Genomic DNA, 25,135 nt, shown 5'->3' on the forward strand with positions numbered 1-25,135 from the left:
ATGTTTGATCTTTATCACCTACCTTTAACTTTTTATTCATTACGTGTAATATTTCGGTCGTCGATCTAAAACATAAATTCCGTTCAAGGAGACTCGCTTTGCCATAAATCATATTGTGTAAAGAGAAAATGCAAGCATTATTTTCTATTACAAATGAAAAACCAAGTTTGTCAAGTGCAGAAACTGAAATAATGTTTTTCGAAAGACTAGGAACATAATAGCAATCATATAATGATAACTCAAATCCGCTAGGAAGCTGGATCACATATGTCCCCTTTGAGATGGCAGCCACTCTTGCTCCATTCCCAACACGCAGGTCAACCTCACCCTTTACGAGAGGCTCGAGATTTCGGAGGCCCTGCACATGATTACACAGATGAGAACCACAACCAGTATCTAGTACCCAAGTTCCGTAACTTGCATGGTTAATCTCAATCATATGAATAAAAGTAGAAGGAGAAGACATACCAACAGGTTTAACGCGACCCGCTTTTATGTCCTCACGCCTCCAATGCCCAGTCTTGTGGCAGTGATGGCATTCCATGTTTTCGGTTTTGCTCTTTGTCGCGCCTGATGAGTTGCTCGACTCACCAGGCCCACTCTTACCTGGACCCGACTTCTTAAACTTCGGTTTACCTACTGCTAGGTTTGCCTGAGCTTTGCCCTTACCTTTCCCTTTGTTTGACACAACGAGAACATCCTGTTTCATGCTCCCACTGAGCTTCATGTCCTTCTCGGTCTGTACGAGAAGGGAGTGCAGTTCATGGGGAGTTTTCTTCAAATCATTCATATAGTAATTCGCTCTAAATTGCGAATAACCATCGTGGAGTGAATGAAGAATACGGTCGATAACAATATTCTCGCTGATGTTACAGTTAAAGGTCTCCAGTTTCTCGACATTCTCAATCATGCTGAGAATGTGTGGGCTAACCGGTTGGCCCTTCTGGAGTCTCGCATCAAAGAAGCGAGTGGTATGCTCATAGGTCACGATTCTCGGTGCTTTCGAGAATTCCTTAGTGAGCGTGGTGAAAATCTTGTTTGCACCATGGGCTATGAAGCGTTTCTGCAAATTGGATTCCATTGCAAAAATGAGTACGTTTTTAATCGCACCCGCTTCCATACAGAAATCATTAAACTTGGTGATTTCAGCAGCTCTAGCCGTGGGACCTGGGTTTGCCGGGAGTGGCTCTAATAGATATTTGAGCTTCCCGTCAGCAGCGGCAGCATTCCGTAATGCCGCCTCCCAGTCCGCGAAGTTGGATCCATCATTCTTCAATCGAGTAGACCGATTCATCCGATTCATGAAGATCCGAAGCCAGGACTCACGGTCCAATGTGGCACTTGGCATTGGGTTATCACTTGAACCACCATTTGTTGTTTAGCGATTTAAAATCGTGATCTACACTGAAAAGAAAGAAAAACAAAACGAAATAAGCAACTCATCGAGGTGATTTAAGTCTATTTTAAAATTCATTTTAAAACATGTAGACTCTCGCACTTGCATAATTGATCTCCCTCAAGAAAGATACAAGTGATCCCAAGACTCAATTTCTGTAAATTGATAAGCCAACTGTTTAGCTAATTCTTTCGGAAGAACTCTTGGTCGATAGATTCCGTAAATCCTATCTATAGTCCACCATAGTCACGGGATCGTACGAGTGACCATAGTGTTGAGATAAAATAAGTCAATCGGTTCCAATTTACCCGACGTAGAAGGGGTCATAGTATGCCTACCGACGAAGAAGGGAGTCCTTGGAGTTTGACCTATAAAGACCGTTCTCAATTTTGGTTTATACGAGGAAGATCCCATCAACTTAATTATAATTCATTTTAAGTGAACGAAAACCTAGCGTCTGCGTGAATGAATCAATTTAGGTGATGGCTTAGCATGATCGTGTGACATACGAATGTCAATGAAAACTAACTCGTGACCTCTATATGTGTCAGTTTTCATGCAATAATTAGGTGGTTTGGTTTTAGGCGGAAAATGATGCAAGCTATCGTTACAATAAAATAAATAAATGAATGCGATACGTAAATAAAAATTCCTAGTGTGGCCTATCCTAGTAAAAAGAACAAAATACAACTTTGGAATCCACCGTTGGACCCGAAAAGCTTGTCTTGATGTTCCATCTTCATCCAAGTAGCGGGAGTGAGCATCCGGTCTCCATCTTTAGTCTTCTCAAGAATTACAATTTAAAATTTACAAATATAAACCTATTTACATTCTAAATAAAAACTGTAATTAAAAGAAATAAAAATGGAGATACGAGATCTCAAAATACAACCAAGACCGTGTTCCATCATTACGGTAACACGTTCTACTAAGGCCACACTAAGTTACAACCGTTTGCAAAATAATTAAATACGTAATTAAAAGGCATTCAAAACATTCAAAATATATATAATAAAACGATAAATATAATGCATCAACTAAATTAAATTAATTCGTGACATAATTCCGTAATTATGTTTAATTTATCCAAACCACCAAAGATAATTAAAATTATGTGACAAAAACCGCTTCATCAACTTAATTTTAATTCGATATAATCCGTTACTTTAAATTTTCAAAGTAACTTTAATTTACGTGGGTGAACCGTTTCACTAACAAGCGAGAGCATAAAAACGTTTTATGCATAAAAAGGGGCCGGAAAAAAAAACAGAATTTTTTTTTTTTTTTTTTCTTTTTTCTGTTGACTGAACGTGAACAAGATACAGGGGCCAAAAAAATTTTTTTTTTTTAAAAAAACGGCAGAAATGCCGAGAGCCTCTAAAGGCCAAAAAAAATTTTACACGGCTCAATTTGTGAGCAAAGAAAGATCAAAACAAAGCGGTTTGATTAAAACACAATTGCAATTTACTCTAATCCGGATTAAAATAAAAATACAATTGACATGTTCTTCACATTTTGTTGTAATTATCGATTAAAACAACAAATCGCTAAGAACAACACGAAAACAAGAGATCAAACGATCTAACAAAATTTTGTGGCACGCAAATCAATGCAATAAAAACAGAAAACAGGCCGTGTACAGTAAAGGCCACACGGTTTTCATAAAAAAAAACAGATTTGCCGAAATAAAAATTGCCACACGAAATTTTATGCAATGATTTTAACCGATCTTTAACATATAGCGATGAATATCGATTACATAGACAATATGCAAAGATCAAAATTAAAACAAGACAATCAACACCGTGTAAACTAGACACGGTTTCCAACAATCACAAAAAAAAAACGCAGCAAATTTTTTTTTTTTTTAAAAAAATGCCGAGACCAAAAATTAGGCAAATGAGACCATTTTTTGAACAAAATTCATCGTTTCAACAATCGTTTGATGAAAAACACATATAAAAATTTACGTGGCCTCGCTCTGATACCACTTGTAGGGTTAGATCCGTATAAAACCCTTTCTTTATAGGATTATAACGTAAAATTTATATGTAGTTTATAGTCATAAAACAAAAACATGATGAAGACGATAAAGATGTAGAAATAACCTTCGGTCCTAGTGCAAAAGGCAATGAGAGATTAAAGCAAATCTCCTCCTAAACGATGCACCCAAGATAGTCCGAGTAATGCCCTTGTGCTAGATCAATTCCTCTAATTGCCTTTGCAATATTGAGAGGACAGTTTTTGTGAGTTGTGTTGGATGTGAGATCCGGAATTCAGGAGGCACAATTCCCAAAAACCCTAATTCTTTTTGTCAAATGAATATTAGGTTACAAAGAGGAGGGACTCCCTCTTTGTATCATTCGGCCAAACCGAGTGAGTAAGAGAGAAATGGGCTTCCATTTCCTCTTCACTTAAACTCGTGGTCCGGTCCAAAACTTGCTAAGTGTATACGACGCGGTTTAATTATAAACTGTTATCGGTTATCGGAAATTAAGGCATCAACTAATAATACGGGTTAGTTGAATTATTAATACATGTCCGACAAAACAATATTGTATAATTATATTCAATATACATTTAATTTAAATATAAAACGCTTATATTTAATTTTACTGGTTAATGGTTAATTCGCCTTTAGCTCATGATATTTAATCAGTATTAAATATAATATCTCAACATCACATTTAGACTAATTATTAGTCAAATAACTCAGACTAACTGGTTAGTCAAATTTGGCATCTATATGACTGTATTTTCATACCGTCACATCACTCAAGACGTATCCTATAGGTGTGACTTTTAGGGACCAGTTGATCACCGCCATCTGTATGACAATAACGTCAAACTTATCTAGCAAGCCAACCGTTATTGATAAACGTGGACCAACTGATTATGATACAAAGTATACCCTTTGATCCTTTTAGAGATTTATAAGTCCTTGCACTAACTGTTAAGGACACCAACCCCAACACAACAGTGGATATGGATTTAAAAATCCTTTTAACTTTGATATTGTTTTGGTACAAAGTGTGATATTATTGCGCAAACTGGTTGATATTGTTTTACAACATACAAAAAACTTCCGAGGGACAATAAATATTGTCTTGTATGCACTGTGATATTTTATTGAGATCGTTGTAATATTGTTTCCTAATAACATCCAATTGTAATGGTAATGTTTATGAATAATGGTGATATTGTTTCACATGAAGTGTGATATTGCTTAGTAGTATTTTACAGTATAATACAGTATAATACAATTCGTATACAAGCAAGTGTGATGTTGTGATATTGTTTAAGAATTATGGTGATATATTTTTGAATGAAGTGTGATATTCTTTCAAATGAGGTGGGATATTATTTAAAAATGGCAACAAAACAACATTATTGATTATGCGGTTTTTATAACATTGATACCCAAAAAATGGAGAGAATACAAAATTGTTGCCATTTGGAACGACATACAAGAGAAAATAATTGAATAGTGTAAGCAAAAAAAAAACGATTGTGAAAAGTTGATGATGTAAAATAGACTTCCTCAGCATGCATAAGCCCTTAATCACTATCAACAAGTGAAGAAATCTGCAAAGAACACAAACACAAAAAAAAAGTGACATAATGTCAGTAGTAAGTTTGACAAAATATAACTTTTTTTTGATCAACTCTTGGTAAACTGTGATATTGTTTCAGGGGTTGTGTGATATTATGCTTTAGTAGTTATGATATTCCTTCTAAGGAATAACAACAATGGATAGGGATATAAAATTTCTTTTTTCTTTGATATTGTTTTGGTACACAGTGTGATATTATTGCATACAAAGGTTGATATTGTTTTATTTCTTCTCAAAAATAAAACAGCGGATAGGGATTTAAAAGTGATAAATGTTGCTAGTGATATGTGATATTTTTTTTAAATGATTTTGATATTGTTTCAAAGTAGAGACCTTTTAAATATGTGATATTATTTAGTATTGGGATGATATTATCTACAATCAAGTATGATGTTCTGATAGTGGTTCACAAAGGTACTGATATTATTTAACATAAAGTGTGATATTGATTAGCATGAACTGTGATATTGTTTATCAGTGTCACACTTCAGGAACTGTGATATTGTATAACACTTCATGAACTAATATCACACTCGATACAAAAAAATATCACAGGTAAAAGTGAAATAATGAATGTTGTAAGGCAAATGACTTACATCGGGTTCATGATCAAACAAGTGTTGTGATGTGTCAACGGCTAGATTAGAGCAGTTGCGCTTATCTTGATGAGCCATTTGTTTACAATTATAGCAAAATCTTTTCGGCTTTTGTGCCTTTGCAATGGACTGATCTTTCTTGGACGTCAAGCTCTTGCCAGTACCCTTGTTTTTTTATTGAACAAGGGGTAGTATATGGACCTCAATTGAGGACTTAACCCTAAGGAGCATCTCCAACTCTTGCTGTGTAATACTACTGTTTTCTATATCTTTGGGTACTCTATTGAGTGGGACTTACTCTGTCGAGTAAGTAAGTTGTTCTACAAAACAGTGTTCTGTCTGATGGGTACTCGATCGAGTAAGTGTGGCACTCGATCGAGTAAGGGTCACTCGATCGAGTAAGTGACTTACTCGATCGAGTAAAGTGTGTTTTACGGGTGATTTTGACGGATTTTGTTAATAATGCGGGATTAGTATATAAAGCCTCCGTCATCTTTCTTAATCTCTTTTATCATTCTAAAAACCCCTTTTGAGAAGAAAAGAAGTTACGTAAGTGTGTTCCTCGCATTGTTAACAAATCCCCAAGGCTAGGAGTGTCGGATCATCTTATTCTTTACGCCGTTGTGACCCTTCTGTCGAGGGTAAGCTTTTTATATAATTTTTATAATGTTTTATTAAAGTTGGTTGAAACCCTAATTGGGTAATTTGGGGGTTTTGGGGAGTATTTTTGTTGTTAGATTGTGATTGTATGATTGTTTGTTTATAGAAGGTGATTTCGTTGAAGGACGATTATGATTAGCTGATTGTGATGATCTTGGTGATTGTTGTTCCAGGTAGGGTTTCCCTACTCAGTATTGGCTACATAAGTATGTTTCCTTATTGTCTTTTGATTATCATTGCCTCGGGAAACCGAGATGGTGACGTTCTCATACCTTAAGTGGTCCTGGTAAGGCACTTGGAGTATGGGGGTGTCACAAAGTCACGAACTCGCCCTACAATTTTGAACCGGTCACCATGGAGTGTGTGTCGGGATCGTTATGTGTTTACCTTGTGTGCTATGTATTCATATAGTAATGAGTTGTATGAATCGGTGGATGCATGTATGTGGAGGATAGGAGATGTGTAGTGAAGGAAGATGATGATATGGTTATATATGTTGTTGGTTGATTATATGAATGGCATGATGAATGATTTATGATCTGGCATAATAAGAAACAGATGAATAGGAATGTTGTATCATATACGTATATTGTGATTGCGTAAAGTCATATAATGAAGTTATATATTTGTTACCGTTGTTTCATATGCACATGTTGGATGAATTAATTGAAAAAGATGGAGTGACAATTGCATGAGAATATGAATTTTGTAATTAAGAATATGTTTATGTGACGACGTGGAATTGTAATATAATTGTATTAGTAACATGGGAATAGAATTTGTAATGTATAAGTATGTGTTGTTTTACAAAAGGTTATAAAGTTAAAGCACGCGGGCAGTACATGATTAATAAGTTGAATATTATATGAGCATGATAGATGTTATTGTTTGATTTTGGTAGGTAGTAACATGTGGTTAGGGATGGTGGTTTTACAAGTATCGAGTCGCTTTTGTTCACCTTGTTGATGTTTAAGTTGTTTGAAAGAGAAAATCAAATAGTTATGCTGCCTGTTTATAGAGAGGTTATCTTTAAACCGTTATAACCCGAGATACATAAATGATTTTAACGTGATTCCAATTGGAGGTGATAGCTTGTTTTTTTACGATTCTAACGATAGGTCACACGCCAAAAATGACCAAGCGAGTGAGATATGACCGTTTTACGAAAATTGGACAGTGCTGAGAAATGCGTAGGGTACTCGATCGAGTGGCCCTCACTCGATCGAGTGCACCTCTTGTTACTCAATCGAGTAACCCTTACTCGATCGAGTAGCTCTGGTAATTTGCTGCATGTGCCTCTGACCTTCACCTACTCGATCGAGTAAGTCACTTACTCGATCGAGTGACCTGTACTCGATCTAGTGACCCCTGTTTTGGGTCATATGTTTATCTTTTGACTTCGTCGCCTATTATCTTTAATCCAAAGGTGTTGTTTTGCTCCTTTATGCATTGTTTTACGTATGTGTTGGTCCTGATGTGTAAGTTACCTAATCTTATGATGTAAGGTGTAGCACCTGTGGTGAGTATGAGTTTGGTGAGGAGGACATGAGTTATATGTGGTTGTGATAGATAGTGGAAAAAGAAAAGGAAGATTGCTAAGGCTTATTGAGGCATGGAGCATGTTTTGTGAGATGAGAAGAGTGATATGATTGTGTGTTGAGTAATGTAAAAGTAAGTGAACGTGGGCAAGGGATGATGTGAGTCTAAGGAACGTGAGAATGAAAAGATTGAAAGGAAGGATGTGGATAGTAGCAACTTGAGATGTGTAAGGAATTATGGAGAGAGATGGTTAGATTGTGATGGTTAAGAATGTATGTAATGAAAGATCGTTGTAGAGGGATGGAGAAGAGTGGAATATAGTGAACTTAGTGGAGACATGTCGCGACGTGGATTTGCAGATAGTGAGTGAGTTTGGGAATTTGTATTATCAAGAGGTGAAACTAATGTGTGATTTCCTTGGGCAGTTAACGGTATGAAATGAGTTTTGGAATTCTAGAAAAAAAAAATAATGATTGGTGATGAGTGTGAGTGATAACATGAGATGGTCTGGACTGATTGGTAATAAGTGTGAGTGATAGCATGATAAGAGAAGATCCATGGTAAGAAAGAGTGAGATGATACTGATATGAAATAATGGGATTCGAGTTTTGGAGCAATGAGAAGGTAACCGGAGCACTAAAGAGTTAGATAGAAGTAATAAGGAGTTGAACTATTAATTGGTATTGTTGAGTGTAAAGAGAAAAGAAGGGTAAAAAGTAAGCCGAGAAAAATGTTGATCGGAGTTATGTGATATAGAAGTAATGAATCGTCGAGATGTGTGATACTATCATGAGGATTTGAGTTAACGGTTATGTAGGGGTTACGGGAAGACATGTTAATCATGAGTTTCCAGGAATTAAGGAAAGTAAAAAGCTTGGTGAAGAATTTGCACGATAGGAGATCTTGGTGGTGAGATGGGGTGACGATACAATTAAGGATAGTATTGGGAAGAGGGTTGAGGTAAATTTTGTTGGTAGGTTTGATGTTGTGATTTGGGATGTTAACCAAAGATAGGAAAGAAACCGTAATGTTTAGGAATGAGTGTAAGAGGTTTGTTATACGAGCAGTGGTGGTATTGTGGTGTTGTCACTAGTGGTTAAGGGTGATGATAGATAAGAAAGGTGATAATTCTAAAGAGGTTGATTTTGTAGAGGCCGGATTGATATGTACGTTTGTGAGGAAGTATAAGATGTGGTCTTAGGAGGCGGTTGCTAGTAGTTGAGTATTAGTTGTATGGTTATATTTGGCAGGGGATGATGGTTATGCGAATGGGAAAATGTGTTATGAGGGGCATACGAGTTAAGCTCGGGCGAGAGGTAACCTTTACCAGGTGGTAACTTACGTGATCAGGATTGACTAGTTGGATATGATTATGGGTCTATGATGTGTATAAATGTTTGTGTGAGGTTCTGACCTCACGAGAAGCAGCATAGTGTGATAGTTATAAAGTTGTTATCTGAATGTTCTGTAATATATGTTGGATACGGTAAACTAATGGAACGATGTTCAAAACTGATAGATTGGGTGATCTGGCATAGCTAGTTATACTTATATGTGTATGGAGGATACATGTTTATTCCGTGAAATAGTAGGGATGATGTTCATGAAGTTCTTATCTGGTTATTCCGTGTGATAAGTTGCGTTGTGATCTAGTAAAGCGGTTTTGAGTTAGTTTTCTTGTCCGGAAAGTTGTCCTGAGTCAGTGTTTATGATAATTGTGTGCGTTGTGATGTCTATCGATGTGGTTGTTGTGCCTCGGGTGGTGATCCGGGCATGGTACTTCGTGTTGTGACGCGGGTATTTTCGCGCTGCGGTGCGGCTGTTGGTGTCGGTGTTGCGATGCCGTCACCGGTTGTGGTGGAGTAGGCGGGATGATTACAATACGAGTTTTCGAAAGTACATATCAGTTATACATATATTGTTATTTTGTTTGCTGCTGTTTCCTGTGAGTTTCAGTTTGGACGTATAGACGGTTGTTTTGTTTATTAATGTTTCTTACCAGTTTCAGCTTGGGAGTGAGGGTAGAGTATGATATGGACGATAGTTGTGTATGTTTCTGTTGTTGTCATGGTATAGTGATATTCTATTGATGGGACACAGTTATGAGAGGTTGTTACAGTAGTTTTGACCATGTTTTAGATGAGGCTTTGGTAGACATGGTAATGGCAAGTGAATTGTGGAACATGTGTTGTTCTGATCTGGAAGCTACAGATAGTTCATAATCCTTCATTAAGACAGTGAGTATAGGGTGTTGGTAATTAGTTTCATGTTAAGTTATGGATGAGTTTTGCGGTAATGAAAGAAAAGAACTTGAGGATCTAGTGTGATTGTGTGTAATAATTGTGGATCGTGAGTTATGAGTATGAAGATAGGTGCATGTATAGATAACTATGTCATTTTGGCGGTAATAGGGAACAGTTGAAGTTTTTGTTAAGCTAAAGATTTTGTGGTATAGGTTAGGTGGTGTGCCGAGTGAATTGAGGTATGATAACTGTTTATGTAAGAGAGCCTTGGATATAGGAATGGTGAGTGTTTAGATTATAGGCGGTTATCTTTGACATGTGATGGTGATGAGGATAATGAGAAGATATAGCTAAGGATTTAGTATTAGTGAGTTACGATGACTTAACATTTGTCTTAAGAGGAGTAGGATGCGATAAAAGAGAGTTTCATGGTTGTACATATTGTAGTATAATTGGAAGTAGAGTGTTGGTGTAACATAAAGGATGGATCTTTGTTGTGATTGATTTTATTAAAGGTCATGGGCGTGCTTGTAGTAGTGTGATGTCTAGGATGGTGAGAATATTTCAATAGTGTTGACAGTTAGATGATGATATTTATGAGTTCGATAGTTTTGGCAGTTGGATGATGATGTTTATGAGCGTGAGTAAACTTCGAGGATGAAGTTCCTTTTAAGGGTGGTAGAGTGTAACATTCTGTTTGATGTTATGAGTGTCTTGATATCGCATTTTCTAGTGGATAATATGTTATGGAGCTAGCAGCGTTTGTGGATAGTAGTTGGTAGTGTTTGGAGTTGGTGTCGAGAGAGACTATGATGTAGTTGATACGATATCGTGAGCCGCATTGTGGAGGTAGGCATAGTTGGTGGAGTTGTTGTTAAGAGTTCATGTTTGATAGGTTGGGGTTTTGTTTTGAGTCCTTAGTTGCGTTGTTGTGTCTTAATCGAGTTAGTATGTTTGTTTTGGGTATGGGTTGAACTTCGGGGACGAAGTTCCTTTTAAGGAGGGAAGACTGTAATACTACGGTTTTCTATGTCTTTGGGTAATCTATCGAGTGGGGCTTACTCTGTCGAGTAAGTAAGTTATTCTACGATACAGTGTTCTGTCTGATGGGTACTCGATCGAGTAAGTGTGGCACTCGATCGAGTAAGGGTCACTCGATCGAGTAAAGTACTTACTCGATTGAGTAAGTGTGTTTTACGGGTAATTTTGACGGGTTTTGTTAATAATGCGGGATTAGTATATAAAGCCTCTTTCATCTTTCTTAATCTCTTTTATCATTCTAAAAACCCCTTTTGAGAAGAAAAGAAGTTACGTAAGTATGTTCCTCGCATTGTTAACAAATCCCTAAGGCTAGGAGTGTCGGATCATCTTGTTCTTTACGCCGTTGTGATCCTTGTGTCGAGGGTAAGCTTTTTATATAATTTTTATAATGTTTTGTTAAAGTTGGTTGAAACCCTAATTGGGTAATTTGGGGGTTTTGGGGAGTATTGTTGATGTTATATTGTGATTGTATGATTGTGTGTTTATAGGAGGTGATTTCGTAAAGAACTATTATGATTAGCTGATTGTGACGATCTTGGTGATTGCTGTTCCAGGTAGGGTTTCCCTACTCAGTATTGGCTACATAAGTATGTTTCCTTATTGTCTTTTGATTATCATTGCCTCGGAAAACCGAGATGGTGACGTTCTCATACCTTAAGTGGTCCTGGTAAGGCACTTGGAGTATGGGGGTGTCACATGCTGTTTAGTCATTTTTTCAGGACCAGGCTTGAAATTTTGTCTAAATGTCTTCAGTAATGAAGTCAGTTCATTTATGTGATTTTCAGGCAGAGATTTGATCAGAGTTAAAGTTGAGTAGAACTTCGACCAGACAGTTGAAATCTGAAGCTTAGTGACATCTGACGAATTAAAATCATCCAATAATTGCCTATGAACATCATATAAAGGCATTTTTTAGTGTTCTTTGTCCACCTACTGAGAAGATACTTATCAGGTATCTTCTTGGCCCCTTTGCCTGATAAAATCCAGATGATGTGTTTGCATATGTATCCCTTCCTCTCAAACATCTTGCATGAACATGTTGCATCAAATGTTTCAAGATTTAATGCTACAGTATAAGTCTTATGGAAGATAGAATCTTCAACATCCATAAACCTTGTACTGCACTCCCTTGAGGAATCCCCAGAACTACATGAGTTTAGAGAATCAACGCATTGCTGTTGGAATTCGTAAAAGAGTGCGTGCGTGTAAATAGTGGATGCATGAACCTTAAGGCTAAGAAGGGTTTTGGTTTGAGGTAAGGATTGATCACTATCTTTGTCAAGAGATTTTTGGGTGTGTCGTTGCTGATCCATAGCACTCTGAAAGCGCATCCAAAATTCAACAAGTGTGCCATGAGGATTCTCAAAGCGCTTAAAGAAGCTGTTTTCGCTCTCAGAGCGTTGGGTTGTTCTTAAAATACAACCAAGAGGAATATCACGATAATACACCGGAATCCAACATTGCCGCTTGGAGAACAGATATTTCCACCATGCATTATCTTCCAATTGTAACTCACTGATCAACGCACACCACTTCTCTTCAAAGTCAGAAGGCTCTAGGTCTGAATCCCAAACAACATAATTCAGATGAGTGATTAAGTCAGTCTCTTTGGTCACTATCGTGCCTAACTTCTCAGGTAATTTCTTCATAATATGCCACATGTAATACCGGTGGGCATCGGTCGTAAAAATAGCAGGGACTGCAGTTTCCATAGCAGGACATTGGTCGGTAAAGAAGCAATGAGGTTCCTTTCCACCCATAGCAGCTAAGAATTTTGTGAAAATCCATTTAAAATTCTGGTCATTCTCCCTAGACATAAGTGAAGCGCCAAAAGTAACAGACTTCTTGTGATGATCAACACCAGTAAAGGGAGCAAAGATCATGTCGTACTTATTAGTTAAATAGGTTGGGTCAAAAGTCACCGCCTCACCGTATAGAGAGTAATTATGACGTGCTGCTGCATCAGCCCAAAATAAACGAAACAAACACTTATTCTGGTCAATATCATAGGTATAATAAAAACCTTCCTGGGTTTCATGAAGGGTTTCCAACTGGTCTACAAACATTTGAGCATCCTTAAGACCTATGAAACACTTGATTTCCCTTCCAAAATTCTTAAAGTCAGTTAAACAAGCTCCAAGATTTTCATAGCCATCAACATATTCCTTGACAGACTTGAAAGTAGAGGTTGGGCCAATATTGACCTTGCAGTTATCAACGATGGATTGTTTATGTTGAAAAACAAGGTTTCTACATTTTTTCTGAAATTCTCTATACTTGAGTGGAGAAAGAAGGTGGTTATGGGCAGCATGAAACTAATCAACAACAAAGAGTGGCACTTGAACTTGGTCAATTTCTTTAATAACAAATTTGAAGAAAATCCTAGCTTTACAACCAATCCTAGTAACCTTAGTCTTCTTCGGATAATAGGCCTTGACCATTGGCTCCTCCTCTTCACCAGTAATGGGTACTATTGTCGGCTTAGAATCCCTAAATCCTTCCCGGTGACAGACAATCAATTTTGTCCTAATATCTCCACTACTACGAAACCTTTTAGTTGAATATTTCCTTGGTTGAAATCCACATGCTATTGCATAAGTCTCATAAAATTGTATACCCTCATCTAACGTAGCAAAAATTTGTCCTATTGTAGGTGTAAATTCAGTGGCAATATTTCTTACCCACTCCTCAGAACCTCCAGGGGTCACCATCAAAGAAAGGCAATTTCCAGCATGCATCTCATCAACGTCTATGCATTGTGGAGTAGGAACAGGTGCCACACGAATAACAGAAGTATTTTCTACAGCAATAGAGGTTGAGAAAACAAATTATAACAGGGAAAAGATAACTAGATTATAATGTACTTCAAACTATGATACTGTAAAGGAATGCATGTGATATTGTGTAGCATAACATGTGATACTTATGTACATAGAGTAACTACACAGTCATGTACTACAGGCTCTGATACTGTAAAGGAATGCATGTGATATTGTGTAGCATAACATGTGATACTGATGAAAATAAAATAACTACAGAGTCATGTACTGCAGCCTATGATACTGTAAAGGAATCCATTTGATATTGTGTAGCATAACATGTGATACTAATGTACAGAAAGTAACTACATAGTCATGTATTGCAGCCTATGATACTGTAAAAGAATCCATGTGATATTGTGTAGCATAACATGTGATACTAATGTACAAAAAGTAACTACACAGTCATGTACTGCAGCCTATGATACTGTAGAGGAATCCATGTGATATTGTGTAGCATACCATGTGATACTAATGTACATAAAGTAACTACACAGTAATGTATCCTAGTAAATTTCAGAATATGATATTATTGTCATTGATATGTAATATTATTAAAAAATGAAATCTGATTCTAATGAGCAGTAATTAGGCAAACAAAATGTGTAAAATGTGATACTATTCAGAATAGATTATGATACTCTGCAGAATAAAAGTGAGACTAAGGAAATCTGTAATATTACGATCAAAAGTTGATGTCAACAGAAAATATGAATGCAGAATGAACACGAACCGTGATGATGAAGAAAGCAGACAATCAGTACATGATTTTAATACACAATTAGCACGAATTGATGAATCCGTGATTGATGTTGATGAATTAAAACATCAATTATAACAGAAAAACAGTGATCACACACACGAATTCAGTCGAAGATATGAGAACAACAAAACATCAGGTAATAAACTGGAAAACAAAATGAAACATTAACATATAAAATAAAAGAAACAAACGATGACAAAAATGAGAGTTATGAAGATACCTGACATTGAGTGTGTTAAGATTGAGGAAAATGAAAAATATATATGAAAACAGAAGAAATCTGAGATAGTAAACAGATGAAGATGACGGATGATGAAGAAAATCGATGAAGATGAGCCACTGCTGGATAGAACAGTATTCCGACGAAGATGACGATGAGAGCGATGAAGAAAGATGAACGCGGGAAAAATTGACGGCGAGAGAACTGAAGAAGACGATCGCGGAAGAGAGAGAGAAGAGAGAGAAAGTGAATGAATTCAAATGGAAAGGTTTCACCTGATAATAGGGTTTATATAATAAATTTGGGAAAAGACGAAAATAACCTTACTAATAGCTTACTATAAAACAGTATTGTTATGGCTCATGTATGATATTGTTTAGTGGACTCATGGACTCAAATATTTAGGTAAGACTCATGTGATCCTAATTCTATATATATATATATATATATATATATACTAGATTTAATGCTCGTGCGATGCATGGGCTGTTAAGTAGATTCTTTCAAAATATCTACTTCAGAGTACTTGCGAGAGTTACATTCTCCCTAATAATTATCCTAATTTTTAATAGCAATACCCATCTTTTTTTTTTTGAAAAAACTCACAACGGGTTTATATAATATAACTCAAATCATTCTCCGCAAAACCAACAATGCTTGCTGGGAAATTTTTCGACCAAGCCCTACGGCCAATTGTCCATGGCCCTAAGTGAGCTAACTCATGAGCTACTCTATTCAAGTTCCGACAAACAAACGAAAAACAAACAGATTCAAACTGTGTACAAAGCGAATAAATATCATCAAAGATCAGATGGATGTCACTCCTACCATGCTTCCCATTCTTCATATCCTTCACAACATTTAAGCAGTCACTCTCCACAAGCACTCGTCTTTCCCCACAGCAAACAACTTCCTCCAAACCAGTCAAAATAGCCATTGCTTCTGCTTCCTTCACTCCCATAGATCTCGTCTCTTGATTCACCACACACCAATCGATAGCACCTTCCTCATTCCGGCAAACCACACCCCCACCCGACACCTAACCCTTCCAAAATACCAGCATCCACATTGAACTTTTTCAACCCCACCTCAGGCCGACTCCATCGTTGCTCCGTCAATCCGTCTACCATACTACCCTCCTCACCCACACGATCTCCCTCCATAGACTCCTTCATCTCTACCAGTAAATCCGCCGTTCTTTTCACCACCCAATCAGCCCGCCACATTCCATCTTCAAATATAGCCTTATTACGACACTCCCAAATCGCCCAACAACCAGTCATAAATTCCGAACACTCCCTCGTCCCCATTCCACACATAATGTTCTCCACCCATTCCCTCACCCCCTCTCCCCCACTTTTCGTCCCCACCTCCACACCCAACTCCTCCCACAACCCTCTAACCCATCCAAAATCTCGGACTACGTGAAGACAAGACTCCACACAAGAATGACAAGGTGAGCAACTCTCATCAACTCCGCGAACCCGTCTTGCAATATTTTTCTTCGTTGCAATTGCATCATGGGGTTGGAATAAGTGTCCTCCGACAATAATGCGATCACAACTGTCGATCATAATGATCACATGTTTAAATCTCATTTTAAGAATACATGTGGGATGTAATATTTTACAGTCAACTGGTCCACACATATCGGTAATGATTGGCTGACTAGATTTTGACATTAATGTCGTGCAACGGTGGTGATCAGTTGATCTCCTTAGGTCATACCTATAGGGAAATACTCTTAATTGATTATTTAATTAATCGTATGCCGATACGAGTTAATTAAATTGCTTAAAATTGACGGGTGATTTTGTGAGTAAAGTTAACGTGTGTTATTGTAATTTGATTAAATGAGATACGGTTTAAGTAATCGAATTGTTTCATTACTTAGATAAAATTATTGTTTACGAAACAATTAAAAAATTGAATGAATAATTTATTATGAATACAAGACGTTGTAATTTATAATTTGATAAACTATTTTGGTACAAGTGATTACGAATTACTAGTGGATTTTGTATATGACATATTTTATGAGTATGTTGATTTTTAATATGTTAAAAATATATTACAAATTCACATGTCAAGTAACATGTCACATATGTCACAATTGACAAATGACAAAATAAAATGGACCTTCCTTTTTATGTTGTATGTACCGAAATATTGGAGGGAGTATTAGTGGATAAATTGTGTTGATTATTTTAATAAGAGAAAACACAATGATTATAGTCTAATTGTAGCCATGCAACCCTATTGCTTTTGAGAAGAGCAATTTGTGCATGCATTGGCTTCCTTTCCTTCCCCAACCGGTTTTTACATAGAAAAGCCAAGGAATTTTTATCCATAATTATCACTACTTCACTATAATATTTTCTAGTGTTAGAAAATGAATTCTCTCTACCATTTTTTGGGAAAAACTTAGAGAAATAAAAACTCACATATCTCTCCTCTTGGCCGAAATTTTCAAGAGAAAATACACAATATTTTGTGTCAATTTTAAGTATAACTTATATTTTACTAGCTCATATTTATATAAGTTATTAAGAGATTTCTTTGGGTATTCACTTTCGGGAGAGGTTATACTTTGGACCTTTTGTTCATCCATTTTAAGGAAAGCTCAAGAACAAGTAAGAAGGAGATCTTACTTGTGCCCTTTAATCCGAAATCCCAAAGTAAGAAAGACGATTTCTTCTCTTGTCTATTTTAGTTTGCATGCATAAGATCTAGTTTTAATTTTATGACTAAATTAAAATGTCACATATATGAATATGTATATTAATGAGATTAATAATTTCCAACAAGCGGTATCAAGAGCATTAGGTTGTTTACATGCAAATCGGTTTATAGTTTTTCCGAGTTATATGATTAACATACAAAACTAATTAAATTGGTTTTATGAAGAAAACCCTTAAAATATATTTGCATGTTAAAAGTTTCTGGTCCTAAGTTATTTTTAGGACATTTTGGTTTATTTATGGATTTTATTGTTCATTTTGTATAATAATGGCATTAAAATGTGATTTTTATGATAAAAATGTCATTTTTGGACTAAAAATAGCTAAACTTCGATTTTTTTAGTTGTTTTTGGATATGTTTTTACATATATTATCTACTGATGGTCTATAAAGTTTCATGAAAAAATGAGTTGTTTTGCTCGAAATATGGATTTTTCAAGTTAAAACCGTATTTAAATGGGTAAATAGGTTAATATGAGTTATATTTTGAATCTGGTCATATAAATTTAGTATGTTGTCACATGCTATTTTACAAGATGTGTGTAAAATATTTGGCTATAATGAAGTCTTTATGCATGATTTATGAATTTTTGATGAAAAATCACATAAATAGTGACTATAATTAGTAATAATGCTAAAACATACTTCATGACTTAAGGAAAAATGTCACATGTTGCATTTTATAATATATTGCAGATCTAAAAGTGAAAAGTTGATAAAATTAATTTTTCTCATATTTTTATGGTCATAATTGTTAAAATAGATAAACCGCAACATTGTTTTTCACGATAAATTTTCGAAATTTTTAACCTAAGTTTTGAACATTATGAGTGTCATGGTATTTTTCCAGAATGTTCATGAGTTTAAATTTCAAATTTCAAATTTATTTGAAATTTTTATTATTTAATTTGAAGTTTAGAGCATAATTTTGTATTTTAGGTCCATTTATGAACTATATTAAGAAATCAAGGTTAATTATTATCAAAATGCTAGTGGAGACTAATTTTGAGTCCTAATATGGTTAGGATAATTAACTTGTACATAAATATGAATTTATATAATTTTTTGTGATTTTAATACGTTAAATCACGCAAATCCGTAAAAACCAATTAATATACGATATTGGCTCCTTAAAGGCGATTTAGCATAAAATTGGGCATGTTCATACATATTATAATGCTGCATTTTATTTATGATTGTCATATTTTAATTTTATGTAATTTTTGAATTATGTAATTTTACTTAGTATGGCCTTAGTTTTAATTGATATTACCCGAAATGCATGGGAATATCGATTCGGTTGTAATTTATTGTGATCTCGTATCACCATTTTGTAATTTAATAGATTTATTTTATTTTAATTACAAATGTATAATAGGAAATTATGTAATTCATTTTGTAATTTATTCATTCCGGAGTTCCTTGAAGACGGTGCCACTCGAGAAGGCGATCCATCAAAGAAAGTGTTGTCTTGAAATGCGTGCCAAGACCGAAGTTCAAGGGACAAAAGGAGTTGGTTTCCGAATTTGTAATAGTTTATTAGATTTACTATTTTAGGAAGGCCATACTAGGATTTTATTTATGCTTTGCATTTTATTTATATGTTGCATGCATCGCTAAATCGCCATAACTAAACATGCATATTTTAATCGAGTTTATCGACCGTGTCAATTACAATTATCGTAGTTCACCGCTTTAGTTCACTTAAAACGTGATAGATAATAAATTGACATGACCTCTCACTAAAATAAACAATTGAGACTTAGCCTTACCAAAAAGTAGAAAACATGAAAACCTATTTCATGAGGGAGTGCGCTCGGCCCTACCGGGGTACAAACCTAGTTACGTAGGGGAAGTGGGTGATAAATGTCTATCCACCGAATTCATGTTGATAAGGGATGAATCGGCCCTACCGTGCCGAAGTTGATGTGGATTTGGATTATGGACACATTTATTCGAAATTTGGATTGAGCTCAACGGAAGTATTCATGACCGTAGTCGCATGTGTTCCGGGCTAAAGATAAATATTAATGTAATTTTATCGACCAAGAGTTCTAAAATTAGAATCGATTAAAGAGTTAATCCAACGAGTTATATTGATAAGGGATGAATCGGCCCTACCGTGCCCAAGTTAATATGAATTTGGATCTTGGAATCATTTATAATAGTTGGGTAGAGGTCACTATATAAATGCTCATATCTTGTTAAATCATTTACAAGTATTATTATAACGATAAATGTTTTGTTTTCACTGTTCCGTTGTCATTTTGTTCTATTTATTTACCTCAATTATATACGATATCATTTCGATTATAATTCAAATCTCCATTAAAACATCGTAGCTAAAGACAAATTTGAATTTTCTTCTAAAAAACCTCGTAATATCCATTACAAGGATCTCTTGTGAAGAGTATAGATTAAAGTTATTCGTTATCAAACATGCTTTTGATTCTTGACTAACACATCTACTTACAAGGGATTGTTTCTCACATGCTTAATTGAGTAAGTACCTTGAAACGATAAATTGTTTTGGTAATTAGATTTGTTAGAAATCGTAATTGACCAAAATAACGCAACCACTTCAATGAAAGTTTTAAGACTAAACGATTGAATTGAAGAGTAGTCTTCATAAGATTCAACTTTGCTTCTCTAAGTAAAGATTCATTGAAATGAGTGGGAGCATTCTCTTAAACCGTTAAGAAAAGGACGAGGTTCAAGAAGTAAAATTAGAATGGAATTGATACAAGGTAATGTTAAAAGTAAAGTTATTGAGAATAACGATACTAAACCTATCAATTCCGACCGATAAAGTTTCCATTGTCTTAATTGTTGGACGCTAGAAATGAAACTACCCCAAATTATTGAAGAATCAACAAGTTAGTTGTAGGACATCTAATGGGACCTTCTTCTTTAAATATTTATTTGATTGACAGAAATTTTGCTAGTACTACTTCGTCAATATTAGAAACCGATGGTGGTTTTCATCATTGCATTTGATACATAGGATGATTAGAATATGGCGACTAGCAACAATGATGTTGAGAGGTAGAGTCATTGTGTACTCAATCTAGTTTTGGGTTTAGAGTTGTACTTAATTGTGACTATTAAGTGCATAAACTCTAAATAAGAATATAAACTTGTTAAGATACAAAAGAGGTTTCACTTTGTGACCCTATACACCATGATTTGATGTATGGCTAGCCCATTATCAAGGTGATTATATTCTAAACCAAACTAGAATGATATATCATGAAGATGATGCAAGACTCAAATTGGTAACCCAAGATTAAACCTTAGATTCTGGAATGATGAACACAAAGAGTTATCGAGTACTCTTGAAACCATTAGATCTTATGGTATATGCATATCTTGTATTCAAAGCAAGATGTCTCGTGCCTTTTGGTTGAAAAGGAGACCGAGATTGTAAATCATTGATCCAAAATAGGTTGATCATTTTCTTTTACCAACGATTTAGGTTGACACTAATGTGTTCAATTAATAAGGTAAATAGAGATATCTTTGAAGAAGTTCAAAGAATCACGATTTAGTCGTGATGGGATTATCAAAGTGAAGACTTTGATATAAGCCAAAGGAAATGTGATATAGTATCACAAATTAATCTCTCTTAGAACGCATTATGGGATAATGTGTGGTTGGATAAAGAAATCAAACGCTATTCGATATGGTTTGGACTTCAATCAAGTTACTTTGAGTTACTTGATCCTTTTGGGGATTTTATCATTTTGTCTAAATTATTTTTCCACTAAATCTAAAGTAGTTCATATGTGATATGAAATGGTAGGGTACCATGCTTGTAAGTTTTCACAAGAAACAAATGCTCATTTTTCCTTACTATAATCACGAGTACAACGAGTTTGTGGCTCGTGAAGCTGTCTTTCTAGAATACAAGTTTATTTCTAGAAGACAGAGTGGGAGAAATTATTCAAGAGCCACAAAGAATGTTATATCGCAAGAAACTGGTCTTTCTTGGTTACATGAGACGTTTTGTGTAAGACGTTGTTTCTTCAAAACCTAGGAGGTTAAAGTCATCACTTGTTGAAGACGATGAATTAGTGTTACTTTTAGAAAGTAAAGAGCTTGCAACTTACAAAGAAATTGTTTGATTCAAGTTGATTACTTCTGGAAAGTAATGAACATATGACTTACATGAGAGTGTTTAAGTCACAACTTAATACAAGGCTTAGAGCCATGAAAATCCGAAACAAATTCCAAGTGAATTGTTAGATATCAAAGCTTGATTGGTATCAAAGGGTTTTGCACTAGTTGAAATGCTTAAGTCTATTTGGATCTTCTTAGGGATTGTGTTTCATTATGAGATATATATAGCGAGTGAATCTAAAACCCACTTCTTCAATTAGAAGGAATGTATTCAATACATGTCTTGAGTTTTGTAGATTCTTGCCATCCTAAGATAATGTGAAACTTAAGAGAGGGTCTTAAGTAGGACATCAATGAGTTGGAATCAACATTTTGATCATGTGATAAAACTTTTCTCAATAGGTTGAGAAGTTATGTTTATACATGAAGTTTAGTGGGAGTTACGGAAATTTTAATTAGTCTTATATGTGGATGACATATTGATCATTGGGAATGATTTGACACTTATGGAGTATTATAATACATCTTTAATATCCGGATTTATGGAGATAAATCTACATGATATTAGCGTCAAATAAGAAGTCTTATGTTGATAAGATTCATGATTAGTTCCATTGAATTGAACATATTTGATTGATTCTATTTGCTTCCGCTGCCGGATCAATTAAATGAGTAATGATGTACAACACTTCATATACTTATAGTATGATGAATTGTTTCAAAATCGAATTCAAGTAATAGTTACCAAGTAGCCATATAGATTATTCTTAAGTGCTTGAAGAAGAATTAAGGATGTAAAGCAAAGTGTTTTTGATGCAATTTACTAATTTGTGTAAGGGTGTTACACAAATGACAATTGACAATTGAGATTGCGCATGGTTTCCGACAAAACCGTATTCGAAACACCTAAAGATGGTTAAAGAACCATTGTGGCTATGTTATTTAAGAAATGGATTTTCTAGAATCGTTCCAGGCAATAAAGAACAATGAGAGATGCTTACAACGGAAATTGAGTACACTTGCAATCATGAGATGTGCAAGAGGATGGATCCCGCACACTGTGAAAACAGTGGGAGCTATTCTAAGGCTAGAGAGCCTATGTCTAGATTGGATCTAGACACGTACTCAGAAAGTTTAGTAATGCAAATGTATACATTACAAAGGAAAACGAGTATGTAGTAAGGTTGAGTAAGGTACAAGAAGTTGATAAAACCTACTAACCAAAGCCTTCTCCTAGGCTTAACATGATGAGTCATGTCATATGTCATTTCAATTGCATTGAGATGAACAACTACATATAAGATGAAAATGGATTATAAAAATATGAAGTAGTAATCAGGTATTGACTATTCATATATGATAATCACATTTGTGTTCGAGTTTTTTAAATCTAAAAACTCCTTTTATACTTTGTTACATCCAAACAGGTTGTGGAGACAATATTGAACCCCGTTAAAGTGAACCCAGATTAACATGGTATTCGCCCATAGTCACTTGTATGAGGTGACGTCTCGAAGTGACTAGAGTGTGATGCGATTGATGGCAAGTTCAAGTGCCATAGAGTCATGTGAGATGACTAGTCGATCACATAGGCAGACTGTTAAGAACACTTTGTTGGGCCTTATGACCGCTTATAGAGTTCTGGCAAATTTATATAGCCTGGTCCTGGCGAGAGCTACTATAGTATTCTAATGAGTCGATTCTTTTGACTAAAGACTGTTCGCCTAAGGTGGCACAGTTTCGGATTAACTTTGATTTATGTTACTACGACCTTCGTAAATGGGGTCAAATGGGCATATTTTGGGTTATGATGGCTATGGCTAGTCGAAGGAAATAAGTGCGATAGGAATTGTCCACCCCTTGTCAGGGTTATAACAATATCTCAGGGCCACTCGAGGAGTAATGAACGGGAAATGCGTGGCCACGCTCGGAAGGTATCTATGGTAGATAATTCCGGTCAATCAGTTATTCTCCAGATCGAGGAAACCATTCTCGATATGATCACTTGCAAATACGACCTGAAAGACACCTTGCATTGAGTGGGAGATAGTAATAGGACAAGAGAATTGGTAACGTACACTTGTCGAGGACAAGTGAGAGATTGTTGGAATAAGTGTCCTCCGACAAAAATGCGATCACAACTGTCGATCATAATGATCACATGTTTAAATCTCATTTTAAGAATACATGTGGGATGTAATATTTTACAGTCAACTGGTCCACACATATCGATAATGATTGGCTGACTAGAGTTTGACATTAATGTCGTGCGACGGTGGTGATCCCCTTAGGTCATACCTATAGGGAAATACTCTTAATTGATTATTTAATTAATCGTATGCCGATACGAGTTAATTAAATTGCTTAAAATTGACGGGTGATTTTGTGAGTAAAGTTAACGTGTCTTATTGTAATTTGATTAAATGAGATACGATCTAAGTAATCGAATTGTTTCATTACTTAGATAAAATTATTGTTTACGAAACAATTGAAAAATTGAATGATAATTTATTATGAATACAAGACGTTATAATTTATTATGAATACAATACGTTGTAATTTATAATTTGATAAACCATTTTGGTACAAGTGATTACGAATTACTAGCGGATTTTGTATATGACATATTTTATGAGTATGCTTATTTTTAATATGTTAAAAATACATTACAAATTCACATGTCAAGTAACATGTCACATATGTCACAATTGACAAATGACAAAATAAATTGGACCTTTCATTTTATGTTGTATGTGCCGAAATATTGGAGGGAGTATTAGTGGATAAATTGTGTTGATTATTTTAATAAGAGAAAACACAATGATTATAGTCTAATTGTAGCCATGCAACCCTATTGCTTTTGAGAAGAGCAATTTGTGCATGCATTGGCTTCCTTTCCTTCCCCAACCGGTTTTTACATAGAAAAGCCAAGGAATTTTTATCCATAATTATTCACTACTTCACTATAATATTTTCTAGTGTTTGGAAATGAATTCTCTCTACCATTTTTTGGGAAAAACTTAGAGAAATAAAAACTCACATATCTCTCATCTTGGCCGAAATTTTCAAGAGAAAATACACAATATTTTGTGTCAATTTTAAGTATAACTTATATTTTACTAGCTCATATTTATATAAGTTATTAAGAGATTTCTTTGGGTATTCACTTTCGGGAGAGGTTCTACTTTGGACCTTTTGTTCATCCATTTTAAGGAAAGCTCAAGAACAAGTAAGAAAGAGATCTTACTTGTGCCCTTTAATCCGAAATCCCAAAGTAAGAAAGACGATTTTTTCTCTTGTCTATTTTAGTTTGCATGCATAAGATCTAGTTTTAATTTTATGACTAAATTAAAATGTCACATATATGAATATGTATATTAATGA

General features: G+C 35.2%; 1 protein-coding gene across 1 annotated transcript; it reads right to left on the reverse strand.

Annotated features, from left to right (window-relative positions):
* Positions 1-11,892: 11,892 nt before the first annotated feature.
* On the reverse strand, positions 11,893-16,201 carry LOC141630244 (protein FAR1-RELATED SEQUENCE 9-like). The gene is made up of 4 exons (XM_074443093.1): positions 15,949-16,201; positions 15,720-15,863; positions 13,498-13,889; positions 11,893-13,404 (listed from the first exon to the last, which is right to left on the reverse strand). Exons 1-4 carry the CDS (start codon positions 16,199-16,201, stop codon positions 11,893-11,895), a joined length of 2,301 nt encoding a protein of 766 aa, XP_074299194.1.
* Positions 16,202-25,135: the final 8,934 nt, after the last annotated feature.

The sequence above is a fragment of the Silene latifolia genome, chromosome Y (genome assembly GCF_048544455.1).
Source record: "Silene latifolia isolate original U9 population chromosome Y, ASM4854445v1, whole genome shotgun sequence".
NCBI classification, from domain to species: domain Eukaryota; kingdom Viridiplantae; phylum Streptophyta; class Magnoliopsida; order Caryophyllales; family Caryophyllaceae; genus Silene; species Silene latifolia.